Below are 18,920 nucleotides of genomic sequence, written 5' to 3'. Positions count from 1 at the left end.
AAGATAACAGATTATGATGGCCAGCTCTGACCATCAATTTTATAGGACATAGAACCAACTACCCAGGAGATACATCTCGGTATTTCTGTAAAGGGTGGGTGAGCCCACAGAGGATTAACTGAGGTGGGAGTAAGGTTTACCCTCAAAGTGGTAGGACCTTATAAATGGCAGCTCAGATATAAAGGGATCTAGGGGAAAAGCACTTCATGTCCACTTGCCTTTGAGTGAGTGTCTACTGTCACGCCAACATCTCCACTGAAATCAAGACTTTAGTCTGTCAATGTAAGCCTAACAGCTAAGACTTTCCAAGGACACTCTAGGCCTTCAGTGCCTCACTGAGACTGCTGAGGCACCTTCAGCTTTTTGGATTGAACAACTACCAGGTTCTCTACCTCTTCAGCATGAAGACAGTCACTATAGGACTATCCACCCCCCACCATGTAAGTCCCCCTTTATAATATATATATACACACACACACATACCTATTGATTTCACTGCTCTAGAGAACCTTAATATATATTTTAGTACCAGGAATGGAGCTAAATATTTCTAGACTATATGACCATGTGGTTTAGAGGCCTTTAGGCCTGGTTTATGCAAAAAATCAAGAAGTTTAGACCTATGGGCAAAAAAGCTCTAGAATCTTGTAAGCGAAGCTCACTGAGCAATTCTGGTAGAAGTTCAGAACAGTATGCCAACAGAAATGCAGGCAGTGATGGCCTGATCTATCAGGTTTCAGAGAAGACCAAGGGCTATGAGAACTGGGCTAGAGTCCATTCTGTTATAGTCAGAAAATACATCTGCAGTCTGCCTTTGTCCTGGTAACTTGAATAAGGCTGAATTAAACATAATGGACCATTTCTTTAGCAGAGGAAATCTCAGGACACCACAGCATTCAGGCTGCAGCATAGCTATTGCCCACAGCTCTGATTCAGATCTACAGTGAGGGGGAGCAAAGATATGAATATACAAATGGAGAGGAAATGAGCTAGGCAGGGATAGAGAAAGTAGCTGTAACTCTTAATGAGAAACCTTTAGCTCTAAACTGGGACACAGGCAAAGTGGCCTGAAGGCAAGACCCTACCTCAAAGGCTCAAACTCCGAAAAATGCAAATTCAGGAGTCAGTCTAGACTGGGAGATAGGCTAAAAGAGTTCTCTACTCAAAAATAATCACCTGGAGAAGTTTTCCCAGGTCCTGCTGCCAAGACACATAGAGGCCACTAAAGCTTTGGCATTATGTAGGCAGGACTACATCTTGACTGAGCAAGACAATGTAGCAACACTTTCTACATGGTTTTGTAGACATGCAAAATCAAAGATTTATGGGGTCATAGAGGCCTGCACCAAGGTTCCTGAACGCCTCTGTTGCCAGGTAACATGTAGCAAGACCAGAGTCCCTGCAAGGAGGCCCAGAAACTCCTGTGTGAAGGTAAAGATGCAATGGAGACCTCAGAATGCTGGAGATGCTAGGATTGTGGGATGCCTGCTAAGACTTCTGGCACAGACTGGCACTTGCCTAGGAGAAAGGCCACATGCTCTGCAGGCAGTAGAACTGAAGAGAAGGTCTGCCCAAGCCTGTTGGAGCCATAATGATGCCAAGATAAATCCTAGCTCTTGGACATGGAGCTACAGGGTACAGTGTTTGTCCTGCTTGGTTTTCACCGAACCTGTCCTTGCTATCCTGCCACTCCTCCTGCCACTTTACTCTGCACCACTATATGCTGGAAATACCTTTGGTTTTGCAAGGGCCCATAGTTAAGAGACCGCCCTGAGCTCTTGGAACAGACTCTGGACTCCGTGTTAGAATGGGTAAGACTCTGGGACTCCTGGGAGATAAACCAAATGCATTCTGCATTATCAGATGGCCATAAACCTTTTGAGGGCTGGGGTAGAATGTTATGATTTAAAGATGACTGAGGGCCCAGTAGAGTGGCACACACCTTTAATCACAGCACTTGGGAAGGCAGAGGCAGGGGGATCTCTCTGAATTAAGAGGCCAGCCCCAGTCAAATCTACATAGAGATATTCTGTCTCAAAAATAACAACAAAAACAAAAATTTCTTAAGTGGTTGTGAGCTGGGTGGTTGTGCATGCCTTTAATCTCAGCACTCGGGAAGCAGAGGCAGATGGATCTCTGAGCTGGAAGTCAGTCGAGTCTACAGAGCAAGTTCCAGGACAGTCAGAGCTACAAGGAGAAACTCTGTCTTGAAAAACAAAACAAAACAAAAAAACAGTGACTGTGTCTCGGTGTCACAGTGGCAAGAGGTAGACTTGGGAACATTAATTTTCATGTCAACTTGGCTAGATTCATAATCAAATAGGAGACACCTCTGGGCATGGCGGTAGGAACATTTCTGGACAGATTTAACTAGAGGAAGACCCAACTTAAATGTGGGCAGCACCATCCCAAGGACTGGAGTCCTGCTGAATACAAAGGGAAAAAGAAGAAACTGAGCTGAGGACCATCATTCAGCTGTCTGTATTCTGACTAGCGATGGCGTATGACCAGTAGCCTCACACTCTTGCTGCCATGCTTTCCCACCATGACTGAGGCAAAAAAACAAAAACACCTAACCATATCAAATATAAATGCTTTTCATCAGACTGTCTTTGTTTTACATCTAACTACATGCTGCCTATAAAACAGAACAAAACCTTAAATATAAAGTTACAAAATGGCTAAAAAAGAATGGAAACAAACTAGTTGCTAATAGTAACTAATAAAACCCAAACTAAAGAGCACAGTAGGCTTCAGAGCAAATAACATTACTCAAGGTCATTTCATAATAATGAAGTGGCAATTTATGCAGATGACATAAAAATCCTAATATTTATGTAAATAAAGTCCAAAGGTATGGAATAAAAACTAACAGGGCTTTAAGAAGAAACAGAACATCCACAGTGGCAGTTGAATGCCTTCTCCCAATAGCTGACAGGACAGACAGATCAAAGATCAGCATGGATATAAAGGAGTTGAATAATATTATCAATTATCCTGACCTAATCTGATATGAACGCAACATTCTACTAAATAAACAATGAAATCTACCACTTCAGCCAGGTGTGGCATCACATGTCTTTAATCCTAGCATTGGGAGGTAGAGACAGGTGGAGGCCTGGTCTACAAAATGAGATCCATGACAACACAATGAGACCTTGTCTCAAAACAAAACAAAATTAATTTCTAAAAAGTCCCCCTTTTTACTACATACTGCCAGGGACTAAGAGGTTCAGAATAACATTTATAATAGCATCAAAATTATGATATATTTAGGGATACATCTCAGCCCAGAAGTTGCAGCATGTGATGGGAAAACACCAACTGAGTCAAGAAGCCAGAGCCCTAGTTTATGTTCTCGAGGATTTCAACTCCTCTTTCTCTGGGCTGCTTTAGCAGGGCTGCTTTAGCATCTGTGCAGTGATAATGCTTAACTAGATCAGTGGTTCCACAGGATTCTGAAACCTACCCTCAGGGTGTTTCAAGAAGTCTATATACTTCGGGGAGTTCACAGGTACTGGGGAGCTGTACCTACAGGGCTCCTGACCGTCAACATGTGGCCCGGGGAATTCCAAACTGCTGGCTTCCATGTTCTAAGGCTTTAAGACCTTGGAAAACTATTTTTAGTAGTAGAGAATGCCTAGAGCCCTAATTCCCCACTACTGACCAGTTTGATGGAGGAAGGGTTCTCCACAACCGAGTAAGCAGGCAGAGGCAGCATGATGAACTGAGTGGTTGGAGCAGAGGAGCTATTCTCACTGGAATCCTGTGCACAATGGAGAGGACAATTAAGTGTGCAGAACACCCAAGGGCATCCACAGTACTGGAAGGCTGCATCACGCACAAAGCGCCGACAATGTGCTCATCCAGCATGCTCAGCAAAATAAACAAGCACAGTTATCTCAAAATAAGATAACACTGAAACGAAGAGAAAATTACTACCACAGAAGATGTGCTATGATCATTTCACAGGTGAGAAAACTAGAGCAGTGATGGCTTAGGGACCCCCAAGACCTCATAAGCACTTAGTAAAAAAATCCAGTTCTTCTGACCCTATTAACATATTCTAATAGTGGTACTGGAACCATGGCTCTGTGGTAAAGAGCTGGCTGCTCTTCCAGCGGACCTGGATTTGTTCCCAGAACCCACAAGGTAGCTCAAAATCATTCTTTAGTGCCTCCACCAGATCAGAGACAATGATTTACAATCATAAAATAGCACCACGCAACAAATAAAACAGATATAATAGATCTAGGATAGAGCTCTTTAGGACACCTGTTCTCTTGTGCCCACGTCATCATGGATGCTACAACACACTGTCCCCTTATCCTGAAGGGGACTGCCACTCCTCTACGATGCTATCCTATCGAGGGAAGAAGAGGGACACTGTAATTAGGACATTGTGGCAGTTTTCCCAGAATCAATGAGATTTTTGCTTTCATCTTAATCAAGAATCCCTTGGTATAGTGGAGAAGAACTTATTTTTTTCTCCTTTTTAATTAAAAATTTGGGCAATAAGCACCTTTATCCACTGAGCCATCTCACTAGCCCCAGAGTTGTCTGACTTTCTCAGGTCTTAGTTCCATAACCTTGTCCTTAAAGAGAACTTTTCTTCTTATTCCCATCTAAATCCAAAGTTTCCTCCAGTAATTCTCACATATGGTTCAAGATGCCATTGTGGGTTTTTTTTTTTTAAAAGATTTGTTTATTATGTATACAACATTCTGCCTCCATGTATACCCGCATGCCAGAGGAGGGCACCAGATCTCATTATAGATGGTTGTGAGCCACCATGTGGTTGCTGGGAATTGAACTCAGGACCTCTGGAAGAGCAGCCAGTGCTCTTAATCACTGAGTCATCTCTCCAGCCTTTTTTTTTTTTTGAAAGAGACTTCAGGGCACAAAATCCTGAATGGCACTAACAGCATGCAGTTCTTGGTTTTGACTCACAGACAGCTTAAATCCATTTCCAGCTCTCTTGCTAATGTACCTCACACACTATCTTATGTGAGGAAAACTCTCATTGGGTTAGACTGAGAGGTGGTAAGATGCCTGAGAAGCTGAGAACTCTGGAGCAAGCCCAAGGCCTAGAAACATTGAGTTACTACTACACCTATACCCTCCATTATAAGAATGCCAGCAAAGCAAAAGACATTCGTGTAAAGCCACTTACCCTCATGACTGTTACCACTGACAAGCTCTCTCCAACCTGGGAGTGTGGCACAGTCAGGCTTCCAGTGGAGACATCTGGTGAGCCATTTACTAAGGTCTCTTCAATTACCAGGCTTGTCTGGTAAGGTTGGTGGCTCTCTCCTACCTCCAAGGATGCCTCCTCCAGGAGCATATCCTGGCTGAGGATCTCTGAGGTGGCAATCTCCTGCACAGCACCTGGCTGGGAGAGGGCTCCCACCTCCTCAGTCAGGGCCTCCACAGCGAGGCACTGCTCGGCCATGCCTGCATGGCTGGTTACTATATCCGGGGAAGCATGAGACATGAGAGCAGATCCTTTAGGGGACATCTGGTTCTGAGCCACACACAGCTCTAGCTGAGGGCAGCTCCTGTCTTCCTGCAGGGTGCTCTTGGGAATGATGATGTAATCCGATCGGGGAAGGATCTTTCGGAAACCTGGGATGTCCGGAACCACAGCAGTCAGTGCAGAGAGCTTAGAGTTCTGAGAATGAGAGAAATAACCAGAGATGAATGGATGAGGAGCTCACCAAGTTGTTTATATTAGCCCCTTTTTCTTTTTTTCAAAAGGAACCAGACTCTACTGCCTGCCCTATCTCAGAAGATCAGTTGCTGTCAACAGCAGTGTCATCTTCATGGGAATGAATGTACTTCACTTGCTCAAGAAACTGTAGAATGGATTAGACTCTGTTGGTAGGTCTTTTCAAAGTTCTAGGGATTGAATTGAGGGGCTTGCACATCCTGAGAAAATGCGCTACATCTATGGCACTGAACTCTGGGTAGGGCACAGATCTCAGCTTCCAAAACTGGGAGCATGAACACCGAGTCTACACAGTCTTGAGCAAATTCTTTTCCTTCTTGAAGCCTCAGCAACCACCTGTCTGTTTTTTAGAAGTTTTCTTTTTAAGGAAAAAACAAAACAAAACAAGTATTAGTAGAGTAGCAGATGGTTTAAATAAGTATGAAAAGCAACTATACAGAAGATTGAGATGGAACTCAAGATGGCACATCAGGATTCTGACCTCAGTAATTCTTCCAAACTTACAAGGATGAGCAGGCCACAAAGCTAAGAAAGCTTTGTGAGAGAAATGAATTATGTATGATGAGGACTATATGGTAAGGCCCTGAATATGTTAACGAGGTGCAGGGAGGAGACCTAACATCTTAAAACTCAGAAATTTGTGACTTAATTTTTCTCCAAAATAATACTATTAGTATTATCAGCTAATACATGAGAAAATCAAAGTCAAAATTCATGAGGCTAAAAGTCCAAGACATAAAATTAGTAATAAGTAAAAACCTGAACTCTGCTTTTTATTTTTCTTTTAAAAGATAAAGACCAGTTCCTAGAAACAGCCCCACAAAGCAAATCCATACTCAAAAGGGAAATTAATGTTTGATTTTTTTTTTGAACTTAAACTAAAAGTCATCCAGTAAGAGAAACAGAACAAAGTGAATGGTTAAATAAAAACCCAAGTTTAATGGGAAAAAAAATTCCAAAGTACCTTTTAAAGACACACTAAAATCAATTACAAGAACATCTTTGGAGATCTCAAAAGGGAGGGTCGATGGGACTACTTAAGGCTCAAAGGCAGCACTCAAAGGTAAGAGTTAAAGAGGCACTCAGACGAAATGTGAAGGTAGACAGAACTGGGTCCTTTATAGAACTGCAGAGGTAAAGGAAAATGGCATTTTCAAAACACCTTCAGAAGACACATTAGGGTAACAAGATTAAGTGGTGGCAAGTAATACAGAATTGTCTGGACTAAAAGAGACAGAACAGGACTACATGACAAAACTATACAGACTTGAAGGACTAATGCAAAAATCACAGGTCCTGCATTGAGCGGGAAGGGCCATCAGTCTCTCAAGATGCAAAGTCTGATCCTGCAAAGTCCAATCCGCACACCAGGCAATAGAGGACAGCTCAACACAGAAACTTTGCCAAGTCTCACTGCATCCCAGTGCTCATTAACCAGCACTTTTTCTTCTTACATGGTACTGGATTTTTGTTGTTTGTCTGGTTCTTTGTTTTGTTTTTCGAGACAGGGTTTCTCTGTGTAGCCCTGGCTATCCTGGAACTCACTCCGTAGATCAGGTTGGCCTCATACTCAAGAGATTCGCCTCCCTCTGCTTCCTAGGTGCTAGGATTAAAGATGTGTGCCACCACAGCCTGGCTGGATCTTTAAAAAATGTTTTATATTTATATTTTATATTTAGTTATTTTACATGTGTAAGTGTTTTGCAGGCATGTATGTATGTGACCACATGTATGCTTGGTGTCCAAGGTCAGAAAAGGGCATCAGCTCCCCTGAAAATGGAGCTACAGATGGTTATAAGTTGCCATGTGGGCAGACCAGGATCCTCCACAGAAATAGCCAGGTATTCTTAACTGTTGCACCATCTCACCACCCCTAGTACTGGATTTTTTTTTTAATCTACTGAAGAGTAACACTTATGGATTAGATCAAAATCTGCCAAGAACTCAGATAAATGATTTGCATTATATAGTTTAACTTTATCTATTTAGTTTTATGAGTGTTTTGCCTAGATGTCTATGCAGTACATGTGTGCCTAATGTCTTCAGAGAGTTTAAAGAAAAAAAAGGGTAGGAGGATTAATCCACCTGGAACTGAAGTTAGAGATGCTGTGAGCTACCACTGGGTACTGGGACCCAAACCCAGGTCTTTTGTAAGCACAACACATACTCTTGACTATCACTTCAGCCCTATATTATACATTTTAAATATTATGATTGCCTACGAGTTCCATTTAGCAGATGAGAAAACTTATCAGTTCAAAAATTTAAGTGATTCTTACAAAATTATTTACTGATGGTAGTGGTGGAAATGAGTAAATATAAACAAGCACACAAATAAGTTGGGAAAAAAATCACCGCAAATGATGTAAAAAATTCAGTCTTGATAAAAAAAAAATCATTACAGAGTTAGTTGAGATTATTAGACAAAAAAGTTTTGCTGCCTTTATTTACTGTTTTAAAAGAGGCTGGCTCTAAGGATGGAACCCATGGCAATTATGCTAAGCATATGCTCTGCCACTGAGTTCAATTCCCAACTCCTAAGACTGCATATTTTAGACTATGAAAGCCATAAGGAATAGGTATACTTTCCTTATATTTTACCTTCTGAGTCTTACCTTTGCTGGGGTTATTTCCTAAACTTGTTATAAACAAATCATCTAGCAGCAGAAATATATACTAGCATCTTCTGGACAGTAGGTTAACACAAAGCTACTGGAGAAGGAGGAAGAAGAATATCTAGACAGTAAAGACAAAATAATCTGACAGGCAGTGACAGATTCAGTTAAGAAAAAGTCCAGTTCTACTACAGAATAACTGTTGAAATCTTTAATCTTTACATTTCCAAAAAAGAAATAGGAAACAATTGTCTAAGTTTAAAATAAATAATAAATAAAAGTTTAGGTTAAAAAGTTTTGATCTGCAATCATGATAGAGTTACTATGAGAATTTCAATGTTAAAAAAACCCAGTTGGGGCCAGGCGGTGATGGCGCAAGCCTTTAATCCCAGCACTCGGGAGGCAGAGGCAAACAGATCCCTTTGAGTTGCAGGCCAGCCTGGTCTATAAGAGCTAGTTCCAGGACAGGCTCCAAAGCTACAGAGAAACGCTGTCTCAAAAAACTGGGAAAAAAAAAAAAAATCAAAAACCAAAAATCCAGTTGGGGGAGGCATAGAGCTCACTGGCATGAAGTTTGTCTACTATGAATGAAATCCTGGATTCTGCCACCAGCACCATCAAAACAGGTGTATTCTGTCACTGTGAATTAGAGATAACAAATGGCAGATAGACATCAACCTAAATTCATCCTCACTTGTTCTTTAGTTCAAGGACTCAAAGCCCCAGTCACCACCATCAACCTTGGCTTTAACCCTGCATGTCTCCTCTGCATAGTTCAAAACCACATGGTACCACACAAAGCAGTTTTACTTTACTGCTTTTCACACAAACCTAATTCCTGATTGTTATGCCAGGCAAAACAACAGATGGACTATACTACATTCAATTAGTAATATAAAAACACAGTATAGAAGAAATGCCTATCTAAGCCACTGTATCAAGGAAAAGATATTAGTATGAGGAAAAGGAGCTTCAGGTTATGGTAAAGATCAGAAAAGGAATCAGAGGCTCATTATACAGAACTCAGAAAATGTCAGCTTTCTGTACTGTTGCATTTAAAAAGAATGCAGAGCATCATGAAAACAGACACAAAACCTGACTCAAGAAAGATAATTTAAAAGCTTCTGAAGAAGCTAATAAGAGTCATGAGAACAGGGGAGCTGGTCTCACCAGGTCTTTACCCATTAAAACAATGGGGGGGGGGCGCTAAGAAAAAAAAATACTTACAGGATCCAAACCTTCTTTCTCTAGTTTGGCTTTCTCCAAGTAGTAACTTCTCTCGGCCACACTGAGGAGCCTCCAGCTCTCACTTATCTTCTTATTGATCTCGGACTGTGGTAGGTGGGGGAGCTCCTGCTGTACTTTCAAGTAGATGTCATAGTAGTATAGAAGGTAAGCAGACCTGCAGAAGCAAGAACGACCCTTACTTCATCTAGCACTTGCTGGTTGGAGTGTTAGTCAAAGGCCAACAAAGTAAAGCAAAGTCAAACCTCTCAATTCAAAGCACTGTCTCTAGACAAGCAAAAAACCTCTGTATCACCCCCAGTCATATAATCTAATGTAGTCAAAGATGCAGGGTCCTGTAATTCCACTCGCAGGCCAAGGTTACAGCAGAAGCTGACTACCCAGGTTTATTGCACACATACATCACTCTTCTGTCTTTGATCAAAAATCTCAACAAGGCTGAGAGAAGAAAGCAAGTAATTGCCAGAAATGGTCCAGTGCTAGTAACATCAGTCAGAAGCTTTTAGTATTTAAAGTGAAGAGGAAAATTAAAGTGGATAATATCTGTAGAAACTGCTGGCATTACTTATAACTGCAAGGTTACTAAAGCTTATTTTAAATATTTAAACAATGACAGAGCAAAAAATAACACGAAAAAGAATCCACAGATTCTAGCATTACAAAGTACAAGTTCCTCTAACAGTCTGGAAAGATAAGCAAAGTCTGTCCCTCTGCACCCCCAGTCTCTCTCTCCCCCACAACATGCGCACTCAGACTCTGACAACTGCATTCTAAATGAATCTTTATCTTCTTCAACTCAGTCCTCCAAGCTGACCTGTTGAGAAATAACATCAACAACCAAAATATTAAAGCTAACCTGGGTTTCTTGGCCTTTTCTCCTTGTATTTTGTACTTTTTCTTCTTCTTAGGTGGCCCAGGGGAAGTGTAATAAGCTTCCTCGATTTCTTCCATCACAACAGTTACCTCAGCACCATCATACGGCGCATCCATGGCTAGAGAAGAGGGAAGCCAACAGAAAGCTTTAGTTATCCAAGGCAAAAGGAACTGCAGTCTGCAGGGCGAATCAACTCTGCCAGGGTCTAAAGGTTTAGATATCTCCCCAGTTCAAAAGATCTAACAAGCACATGTGGTAACAAGCACAGATTTGAGGGCTCCATTTCAGCCTTGGGTGAGACTCTAAAAGGCAGGAAATTGAATGTTTTCAGTTAATCTTTTCTTCAGGCAAATCAGGGACCACAGGTTTTTGAGAGTCTTTGATGAAAATTTCTTAAGAAACCAAACTTTTTTTTTAAAGAATACCTGGCCAAGAGTTAGAAATTCTGGCCCTACCCTTATAGTTTTATCACTTTAAATAACAGCTTCAACTAAATGTCTATTAAGGAACTTTATATGGAAGAGATTACTCTGCCAGCTTGTGTGATTTGAGGCAGGTCTTCGAACTACTTTAGATTCTGTTACCCCTTTCCTGCATGTTAAAAAAGTGGGTAGGGGTTGGAAAGACTGCTCAGTGGTTAAGAGCAGTTATTCAGTTCCTGGCATCTGTGTGGCAGCTCACAAACGTCCACACCTTCATTTCCAAGTGATGTCATGTTTTCTTCTGACTGGCCTCCACCACAGGCATTAGGCATGCACGTGGCGCACATACATAGCAGGCGAAACACTAAAATAAATACAATAAATAAATCCAATTTAAAAAATTTACAAGAGGTCTCATCTTCCCAGACTTGTGTATATGTTGGGGGGTTTTCCTGTGGGTACACATAAGGCTTAGGGTTCCTAACTAAAGAATTTATTGGTATAATATAACATCAATACCAAAAGCAACTTGGGAAGGAAGAGTTTACTTTAGCTTTTAGTTCTGTATCACAGTCCATCACTAATGGAAGTCAGGACAAAAACTGAGACAGAGCCATGGATGAGGACTGCTTACTGGTTTACTGGCTTGCTCCTCGTAGATTGCTCACTCTATTTTCTTCTTCAGGTTTTCTTTTTCTTTCTTTCTTTCTTTCTTTCTTTCTTTTTCTTTTTTTTTTTTTGAGACAAGTTTTCTCTGGCAGTCCTGGAATTTGCTCTGTAGACCAGGCTGGCCTCAAACTCACAGAGATCGTCCTGCCTCTGCCTCTTGAGTGCTGGGATTAAAGGCGTGCGCCACCACTGCTTCAGTCTGTTTTCTTATAGCACCCAGGACCACCAGCGGCAGTCCTGCCCACAGTGAGCTGGGCCCTCCTACATCCTTCATTAGTCAAGAAAATGGAGACTTGTCCACAGGACGACCTGGTGGGGATATTTTCTCAATTGAGGTTCCAAAACAACTCTAGCTTTTCTTGAGCTGACATTAAAAACTAGCCGGCAGGACATGCAAGGGAGTGGGTGCAAGAGTGTGCATGTGGAACCCCCCAAACTGTCCAGGCCAGCCGGCTCTTGATCCCAGCACTTTCTTAACTCAGATTCCTATGCTGACCCACAATAAGCCTTTCACCAACCAGACCCATTCCCACAGATTCACAAGGCAAGACTCAAAAGAATTTAAGTCACATAACTGTTGGAGAACGGCCAACTACTGTACTAATGAAAGAGTTCATTATTAAAGACTATCATCTGTAGTGAGACAGTTAGCAACCTGCCCGGGGCCATGAGGCCCAAATATTGAAAATGGGTTTGTAATTTAAAAAAAAAAAAATTCAGCTCCTGGTCTTTTTCTTAACGTTGTGCTGTCACTAAACTTGACGAGCAGTTTCTTACACAAGGACAACTCAATAAATGGAAATGGTCTATTAATCTTGTCCAATATTGTAGCCAGTAGTCACAGATCATTATTAGGCACTTGGAATAGGACTAGCAGCCAAAAATGAACTAATTTTCAATATGATGAACTGCAACTGTATGGCTAGTGGCTATAGTGTAGGACAACACAGATCAGAAATCTTACTGACATGTTGGAGCACACTTGTAATCCCAGCACCTGGCAAGTAGAGACAGGAGGATCAGGAGTTAAAGACCAAACCATGGTAATCAGATACTGCCTCAAAAACCAAAGACAAAAAATAAACAGTAATCTGACAACATAGCTCTCTGCTGTTAGCCTAAAATAAAATAAAACAAACAAACAAACAAAACCAAAGCAGAATGAATTTCCTTTTGTCTAGAAAAAAAAAAACAGGCCTAAAAATCTGAATGAATAGTTCACTGGGGTCAAGCACTAGATTGCAATTTCACCTCTCAATCCTTAGAGGGAGAAAGATCCCAGAATCACCTGAATTTTATGAGAGAGGAGCATAGTTGTTCTTGAAAATCTCCCAAACAGATATCAGGAAATAGAGCTGTGGCAGTAAATACGAACAGGACCCACATGAGTGGCATGAAGCTCACACACAATTTAGCCCTCACAAAAGAAAACTGAGAATAAAGATAAAGGGGAATCCAGGAGACCTGGATGCGAGCTGAAATTCCTACCACTTGAACAGAGATACGTGTGTTCCATACCTTAAATGTCAGCTGTTTTTTCAGGAGCTGAAGATGAATAAAGTGTGCCTAACCCTGGGAGTTAAGAGCCCCTCCCCCCTTTTGGTCTTTTTCTTATTTTTAATGGGGTGTGTGTGTGTGCTGTGTGCATGCATGTTCATGGTGTGAGTGAAAGAAAGTATGCAGTATGTGGTGACCCAAAATTAATGTCCAAAATCTTACCAAATCACTCTTTCTTTTCTTTGAAGCAGGGTCTCTCACCCAAAACCAGAGATGGCCATGACTAGCTTCCCGGGGCTACTATTACAGATAGGTCATCACACCCACCCAACACACATGTGGTTCTAGGATCCGAGCTCTCACTCTTGTACAAGAGCTTTGCCTGCCATGTTCCTAGCAGCCAAGCAATACTTCTGATGTAAAAACTAAACCCCCCTCTTCTGCTACCCCTAAATACACATTTCACCCCACTTTTAAAAAATTACTATTTATGTGCATGGGTGGTTTTGCCTGCATCATGTATGTCTGTGCACCTCACGTCTGCCTGGGGCCCACAAAGTCCAGATGACTTCATCAGGTCCCCTGGGACCTGGGTTACAGATAATTGTGAGCTACCGTGTGGGTGCTGGGAAATGAACCTGGGGCCTCTAGAACAGCTAGTTCTCTGAACTGCTGAGACATTTCTCCAGCCCCACTCTTAAAGGTACACGGCAGGTTACAAACATACTCCTAAGGTGTTTTATTCTTGTGACTTCTCTTCCTCCATTCTTCCCTAAAAATGTAATGAGGTGGGGGGAGCTCACTTCCTAACAGTCATAGTGAAACCTAACAAGGCAGTCCACACTGTGGCTCTATAAACAAACGGCAGATTGGTTAACGGCAGGGGCAGTTCATGTCAAGGGCATATGGGGGTCAAACTTTTTGTCCTATATATAATCGACTCCTTGGCCCTTAACAGCCTTGTGAAGAAAGCAGTATTACTCCAGCGGAGCGCCTGTATGGAAAGAATGGACAACATGTTTTAGCGGCCAGAACTAACCAAGTTAGTTACACCTTGGGGCATGAAAGGATTATCTTGGATTTCTGTTTGTTTGACTACAGTGTCCTACACCTGGGTCCAAGTTTGTTTTCAGATCCTAGGCCTTGGTAAAGCAAAGCAAAGAGGTGTAGAAAAATATGAAGGTCAGAAACAACAGGGTGTGGTGGTGTGCCTATAGCCCCAGGGTTTAGGAGATGGATGCAGGAAAACAGAGTGGTTGAAAGCTAATCTCACCTACTGATGAGTTTGAAGTCAGCCTGGGACGCATGAAACCCTGTCTCAAACACCAAAAAAAGATGAGCAGGGGTGGGGCGTCTTTTGAGGATATAAGATGTGAGACCTAAAAGCACTCTTACAGATCTTAACTGTAACTCTTGAAATGAGACACTTTCACTACCCTACCAAACCTTTCGTGAACCTCAGATGATGGTTTCTGGCGGCTCAGCCACGAGCTACCTTCTTTCCCTCTCTGGGCTGTCCCTGAGGTACAGACTAAAGAAAATGGTGCACCGGGTAGCACGAGGCAACAGAAGGTGAAGAGGCAGCCGCAGGATCCGCACTCAGGTGGCTGGGCAGTTCGGCCCCGCGGCGTGAGCCTAGTGGGCGGGACTTACCCGGAGGAGTTTGTGAGCCTGGCGGCTCACATTCCCGAGGGTACCCGGCCACCGGGCTGGACAGGGGTGCCGGTCGGTGCACTCGCGCTCCCCGCTGTAGGCGAGAGGCGGCTCCAGTCGTGACAGTGGTAAAAAGAAAGTGGAGGCGAGAGCTCGCGCACGCATCCCGGGGGCTGGAGGAACCCCGGCCCCGCGGCCCCGCCCGGCGACACACGGCGCGGAGTCGCCAAAGCCCCTCTCGCTCTCCCTCCGAGTTGCGCTGCGGGGTATGAAGAGCGAGCGGAAAACCGCAGGTTAGCGCACAGGCTCGGCCGACGCCTGCCGAGGGCCCCGGGGGGTCAGGCCCCGGGAAGCCCGAGGAAGACAGCAAGGACGCGAGCGTCTACTCGGCACCGGCGCGCTGCTGGCAGCGGCGACAGCACACCACGGATCGCCAGGGAGATCCGTCCCGGCGGCCCGCGCGGCGCACCGGAAGCGGACGGCGCGCGTGATTGCGTGAGACCCCCGCGCAAGCGCAACCGGCGGGTCCTCTGTTGGAACCGATTGGAGGCTTAGGGGCTGGAGGGTGGAAGGGGATCCGCTGAGGTGGACGGACTGCTTCCGGCCAAGCTCACCGGAGCCGGAAGTAGGGGCTGAGGTTGCAAAACCAGAAAGCTAAGAGGCTCGGGATAGGGATGTGGGACTGTCAGGTAACAGGGCGGAGCTCTAACCGAGCTCGACCTCACCTTTCAGAACTGTCTCACTCCTTCAGGTTGAAGATGATACTTAATGTTGCTTCAAGCTTCCCTCCTCGCTCCGGTGAGCAGTAACAATAGAGACTTTTTGGAATGTAGAGCTCTGGGAACGAAGGGCTGGATTAGATTTTCACGTCATAGGTTGTGCCACATTTAAACACGTTCCTGAAAGACCGCTTGCACATGTAGTGCTAGTCTTTCCTATTTTCCACCTGCCACGGTCACCACCTTCTCAAGCTACGTCTGCCGGTTCTTCTCACCGTCACTCTGATCTCTACAGTCAACACAGCAGATTGGTCCGTTTGCACTCATCAGGTGTCTTGTCTTTGAGTCTAGGAATGTAGCTTGGTGGTAGAGGGCTTCCCTAGCCTGTGCTTAGCCTTGAGTTCAATCCCCAAGACAATTTTTTTCAAACATAATAGTTTGACCAAACCAAAAAATTTGTATTCTCATCGTCCCATGTCTACTGTCAATATCAGTAGTTTTCAAAACAAGTTATGACGTTAGTATATAACCTGACAACATGACTTCCATGATATGTTAACGGGGAGGTTTAAATTATAGATATGAGAGAGAGAACAGCCAGAAGAATCTGAAAGAGTTCAGAGCAGAGAGAGAAAGAAGTAGACTGAACATGGCCAAACAGACTGGAGCTGGGTGAAAGAAGTGTCCAGTCCAGAGGAAGCTTCATTCCCCCAAATTTCAAAAGGCGGGGAACACAAATGGCTATCTGTGGTGCCCATTAGCATACCAAAGCACATGCTAGCCTCCAGGCTCCCTCAGTATTACAAGTACCTGTTAAATATTTCAAAGTCCATGCTAGTCTTGTAGCTCTTACCACCGCCTCCCTTATCCTTAAACTCCTTCCATCCGTCCCACAGTTACTCATTCAGTTACCCATAACCCTGCTATGATATGCTTGCTCCCCCACCCATCTCTCTGCTCTACTGTATCTCCCCTGGCCAGGTCCAGTCTGCTGCTGCTGTTCAGTCTGCTGCTTTCTCTATCGGCTCTAGACTCTGCTACTCTCTCATCTCTACAATTAAAACCTTCCCCTTAACAGTGCCACAGAGTGGTTATACCATCCGTTTATACAAGGGGAAGAGGAGGGAGCACAAAACTAGCAGGGTTATAAGGAGAATTGAGTATCTGAAGAGGGAAGCCCAAGAGCTGGAGGGAATTTAAGGAGGGGAGGAGATGAAAAGAGTTAGGGTGGACTTTTGAAATGTGTAACACATATTTGTGATACTGAGGGAGCCAGGCCAGCTTGAGCTTTAATATGCTAAGAGGCACCACAGAAAGCCATTTGTCCCTTCTGCCAGTGATAGGTAGAGGGGAACTGGCATTGCAAGTCCCTGAGGAATACTAGCTTTTATCTAACCACCAGAAATCCTCCTGTATTCAGGTTGAGCCCATTTGTGGGTATTTGGACTGACTGCCTTTTGGGTTTTTGGGAACTGGAGTTTCCTTTGGAGTTAACAATTTGGAACATCACACGTGCCCTGCTCCAAGGAAGCTGTATTAATCATAGAGAGTGCTTCACAGAGTATATCCTCCGTGATTTGTTCCCAGCTCAGTAAATTACAGTAGCATCCACTGGATTGTTCAACACTCAAACCAGAAATCTGTGAGTTATCCTTTCCACTTTGGCTTCACACCCAGCTCACAGTAACAGCCCTACCCGACTACCTCTCACCATTTTCTCTAATCCAGCTTTCCATATCTGATCTTGACCCTTAACCCTGCCCCCAGCTGGTACTTGTGGTTGAGTTCAGGACCTTGTACGTGTTCCCTGCTATGGAGCTAAACTCTAAACTCTAGCATTCTTATGTTTTTCTCTGCCACCAATTCTTTAAAACAAGCCTTTTTTTTCTTGTTTAAAGCCTTTTAGGAACTCACTGTTGCACTCAAATTAGCCTCCAAATTTTATAGGGTCAACTTCAAGTACAGCAAAAATAAATACTGGATAAACAGACAAATTCCAAACTCTTCCTGCTGGATGGTGTTTTGTCTGACCAGAAAAGGTATTTGTTTTTAATCTCCAAAGCTCTAGGTTGCTGTCTTAGGGTTTCAATCGCTGTGAAGAGACACCATGAACATGACAACTGTTATAAAGGAAAACATTTAATTGGGTGGCTTATAGTTTCAGAGGTTTAGTCCATTATCATGGCAGAATATGGTGGCAAGATGGCAGACATGGTGATGGAGAAGGAGCTGAGAGTGGAGAAGGAACTACATCTTGATCCCACATGCAACAGCCAATGGTCTGGCACACTGGATGTAACTTGAGTATATATGAGACTGTTGTTTTTCATTAAATTCAGCAGTCACCCCTTAAGCAACTGCTCTCCTAATTGCCAATTGTAGCTCTGCAGCTACCAGCAGTGGTGACTGGCCAGGTGAGAATTCTGTTCCTTCAGGCACCAGCTCTATTATGGCAGCCAAAACAAACTTTTTTTAGATCTCTATCCCTCTATAGAACTCAGGGTTCAAACGTTCAAACGTTGAGGTGAAGTTCTGCTCAATCAGAGGGGCTGAAGAACAAGTATCTAACTTTCTCCTCTAACTCACATCTCCCGAAAAACAGGGCTTCCTGCTCAGCCCCCACAAAAGAACCCTTGCTACACTTAGTTCCTCCCTATCACTTCATGTCAGCTAGTTGCTGACTCAGCCTCCTAACCCCAAGTTAATTTTATTTAATCAAACAAATGCAACACATCTTTGCGTCATTAAACAAATTATTTCACAGCATAAATGAATGTAACACATCTTAATATTCCATGACGTAAGACCTCAGAGCCCACCCACAGTGACATAGTTCCTCCAACAAAGCCACACCTACTCCAAAAAAGCCACATCTGATAGTACCACTCCCTATGTGCCTATGGGGGCTAAATACATTCAAACCACAATCAGGCACTTATACCCCAACTTCTCCAAACAACTTATCCCTATCTCAGTCACTTGAGCCACCACCTGGCCCCTACAGGCATTGAATTTGGAGTATTTATCTAAGGCCCAGTACTTTAATTTGAAGGCAATCTTGGGAGTCATCAGATCCTTTGGTTTTTGTAACAGGGTCCCAGAGTTTAATAGGCTCCCAGACCTTAGCACAACTGACTCCATGATGGGAGTACCATTCAGGCCATTAGACTCAGCATGTAGACAGTACCACCTGCCAACATAAAAACAAAGAACTGATCATCATAGTCTGTAGTTCTGGGAATGTCTCTAAATGTACTAACCTTGCCTTTGGGCATCTGTAGTGCCTTCTGGCTCATTGTTCTTGTTAACTGAATTATGTCAACCCAAAATATGGATTTGGTGCTTAAAAGTTCACTTGACCCACCCAGTGTAGTTGCTGACCAGCTAGTAAAGACTTTCTATTTGCTTAAACCCATATCTGAGCAGTCTTTGTGGCTATCCCACAACAGTTTTCAAATATGCAATGTATCAAAATCACTTTGAGTTTTTTAAAACTAA

At 43.4% G+C, this 18,920-nt stretch overlaps 1 protein-coding gene across 2 annotated transcripts in view; it reads right to left on the bottom strand.

Annotated features, from left to right (window-relative positions):
* Positions 1-15,073, bottom strand: part of Hmgxb3 (HMG-box containing 3) — a 50,882-nt gene extending 35,809 nt beyond the window's left edge. Inside the window, exons 1-5 of one of the 2 annotated variants that reach the window (XM_048419427.3) lie at positions 14,704-15,073; positions 10,445-10,580; positions 9,571-9,745; positions 5,174-5,671; positions 3,668-3,766 (exon numbers count right to left, since the gene is read on the bottom strand). In XM_048419427.3, coding sequence (XP_048275384.1) covers positions 3,668-3,766; positions 5,174-5,671; positions 9,571-9,745; positions 10,445-10,578 — 906 coding nt within the window. In that variant the 5' untranslated portion in view covers positions 10,579-10,580; positions 14,704-15,073. Of the gene's footprint in view, positions 1-3,667; positions 3,767-5,173; positions 5,672-9,570; positions 9,746-10,444; positions 10,581-11,518; positions 11,538-14,703 lie in introns of those variants that run through there. The other variant, XM_048419428.3, reaches the window with a different exon arrangement.
* Between the last annotated feature and the right edge of the window lie 3,847 nt (positions 15,074-18,920).

The sequence above is a fragment of the Myodes glareolus genome, chromosome 13 (genome assembly GCF_982192425.1).
Source record: "Myodes glareolus chromosome 13, mMyoGla1.1, whole genome shotgun sequence".
NCBI classification, from domain to species: domain Eukaryota; kingdom Metazoa; phylum Chordata; class Mammalia; order Rodentia; family Cricetidae; genus Myodes; species Myodes glareolus.
The sequence above is the reverse complement of the archived record's forward strand: the minus strand, read 5'-3'. Positions and strand labels throughout refer to the sequence as shown.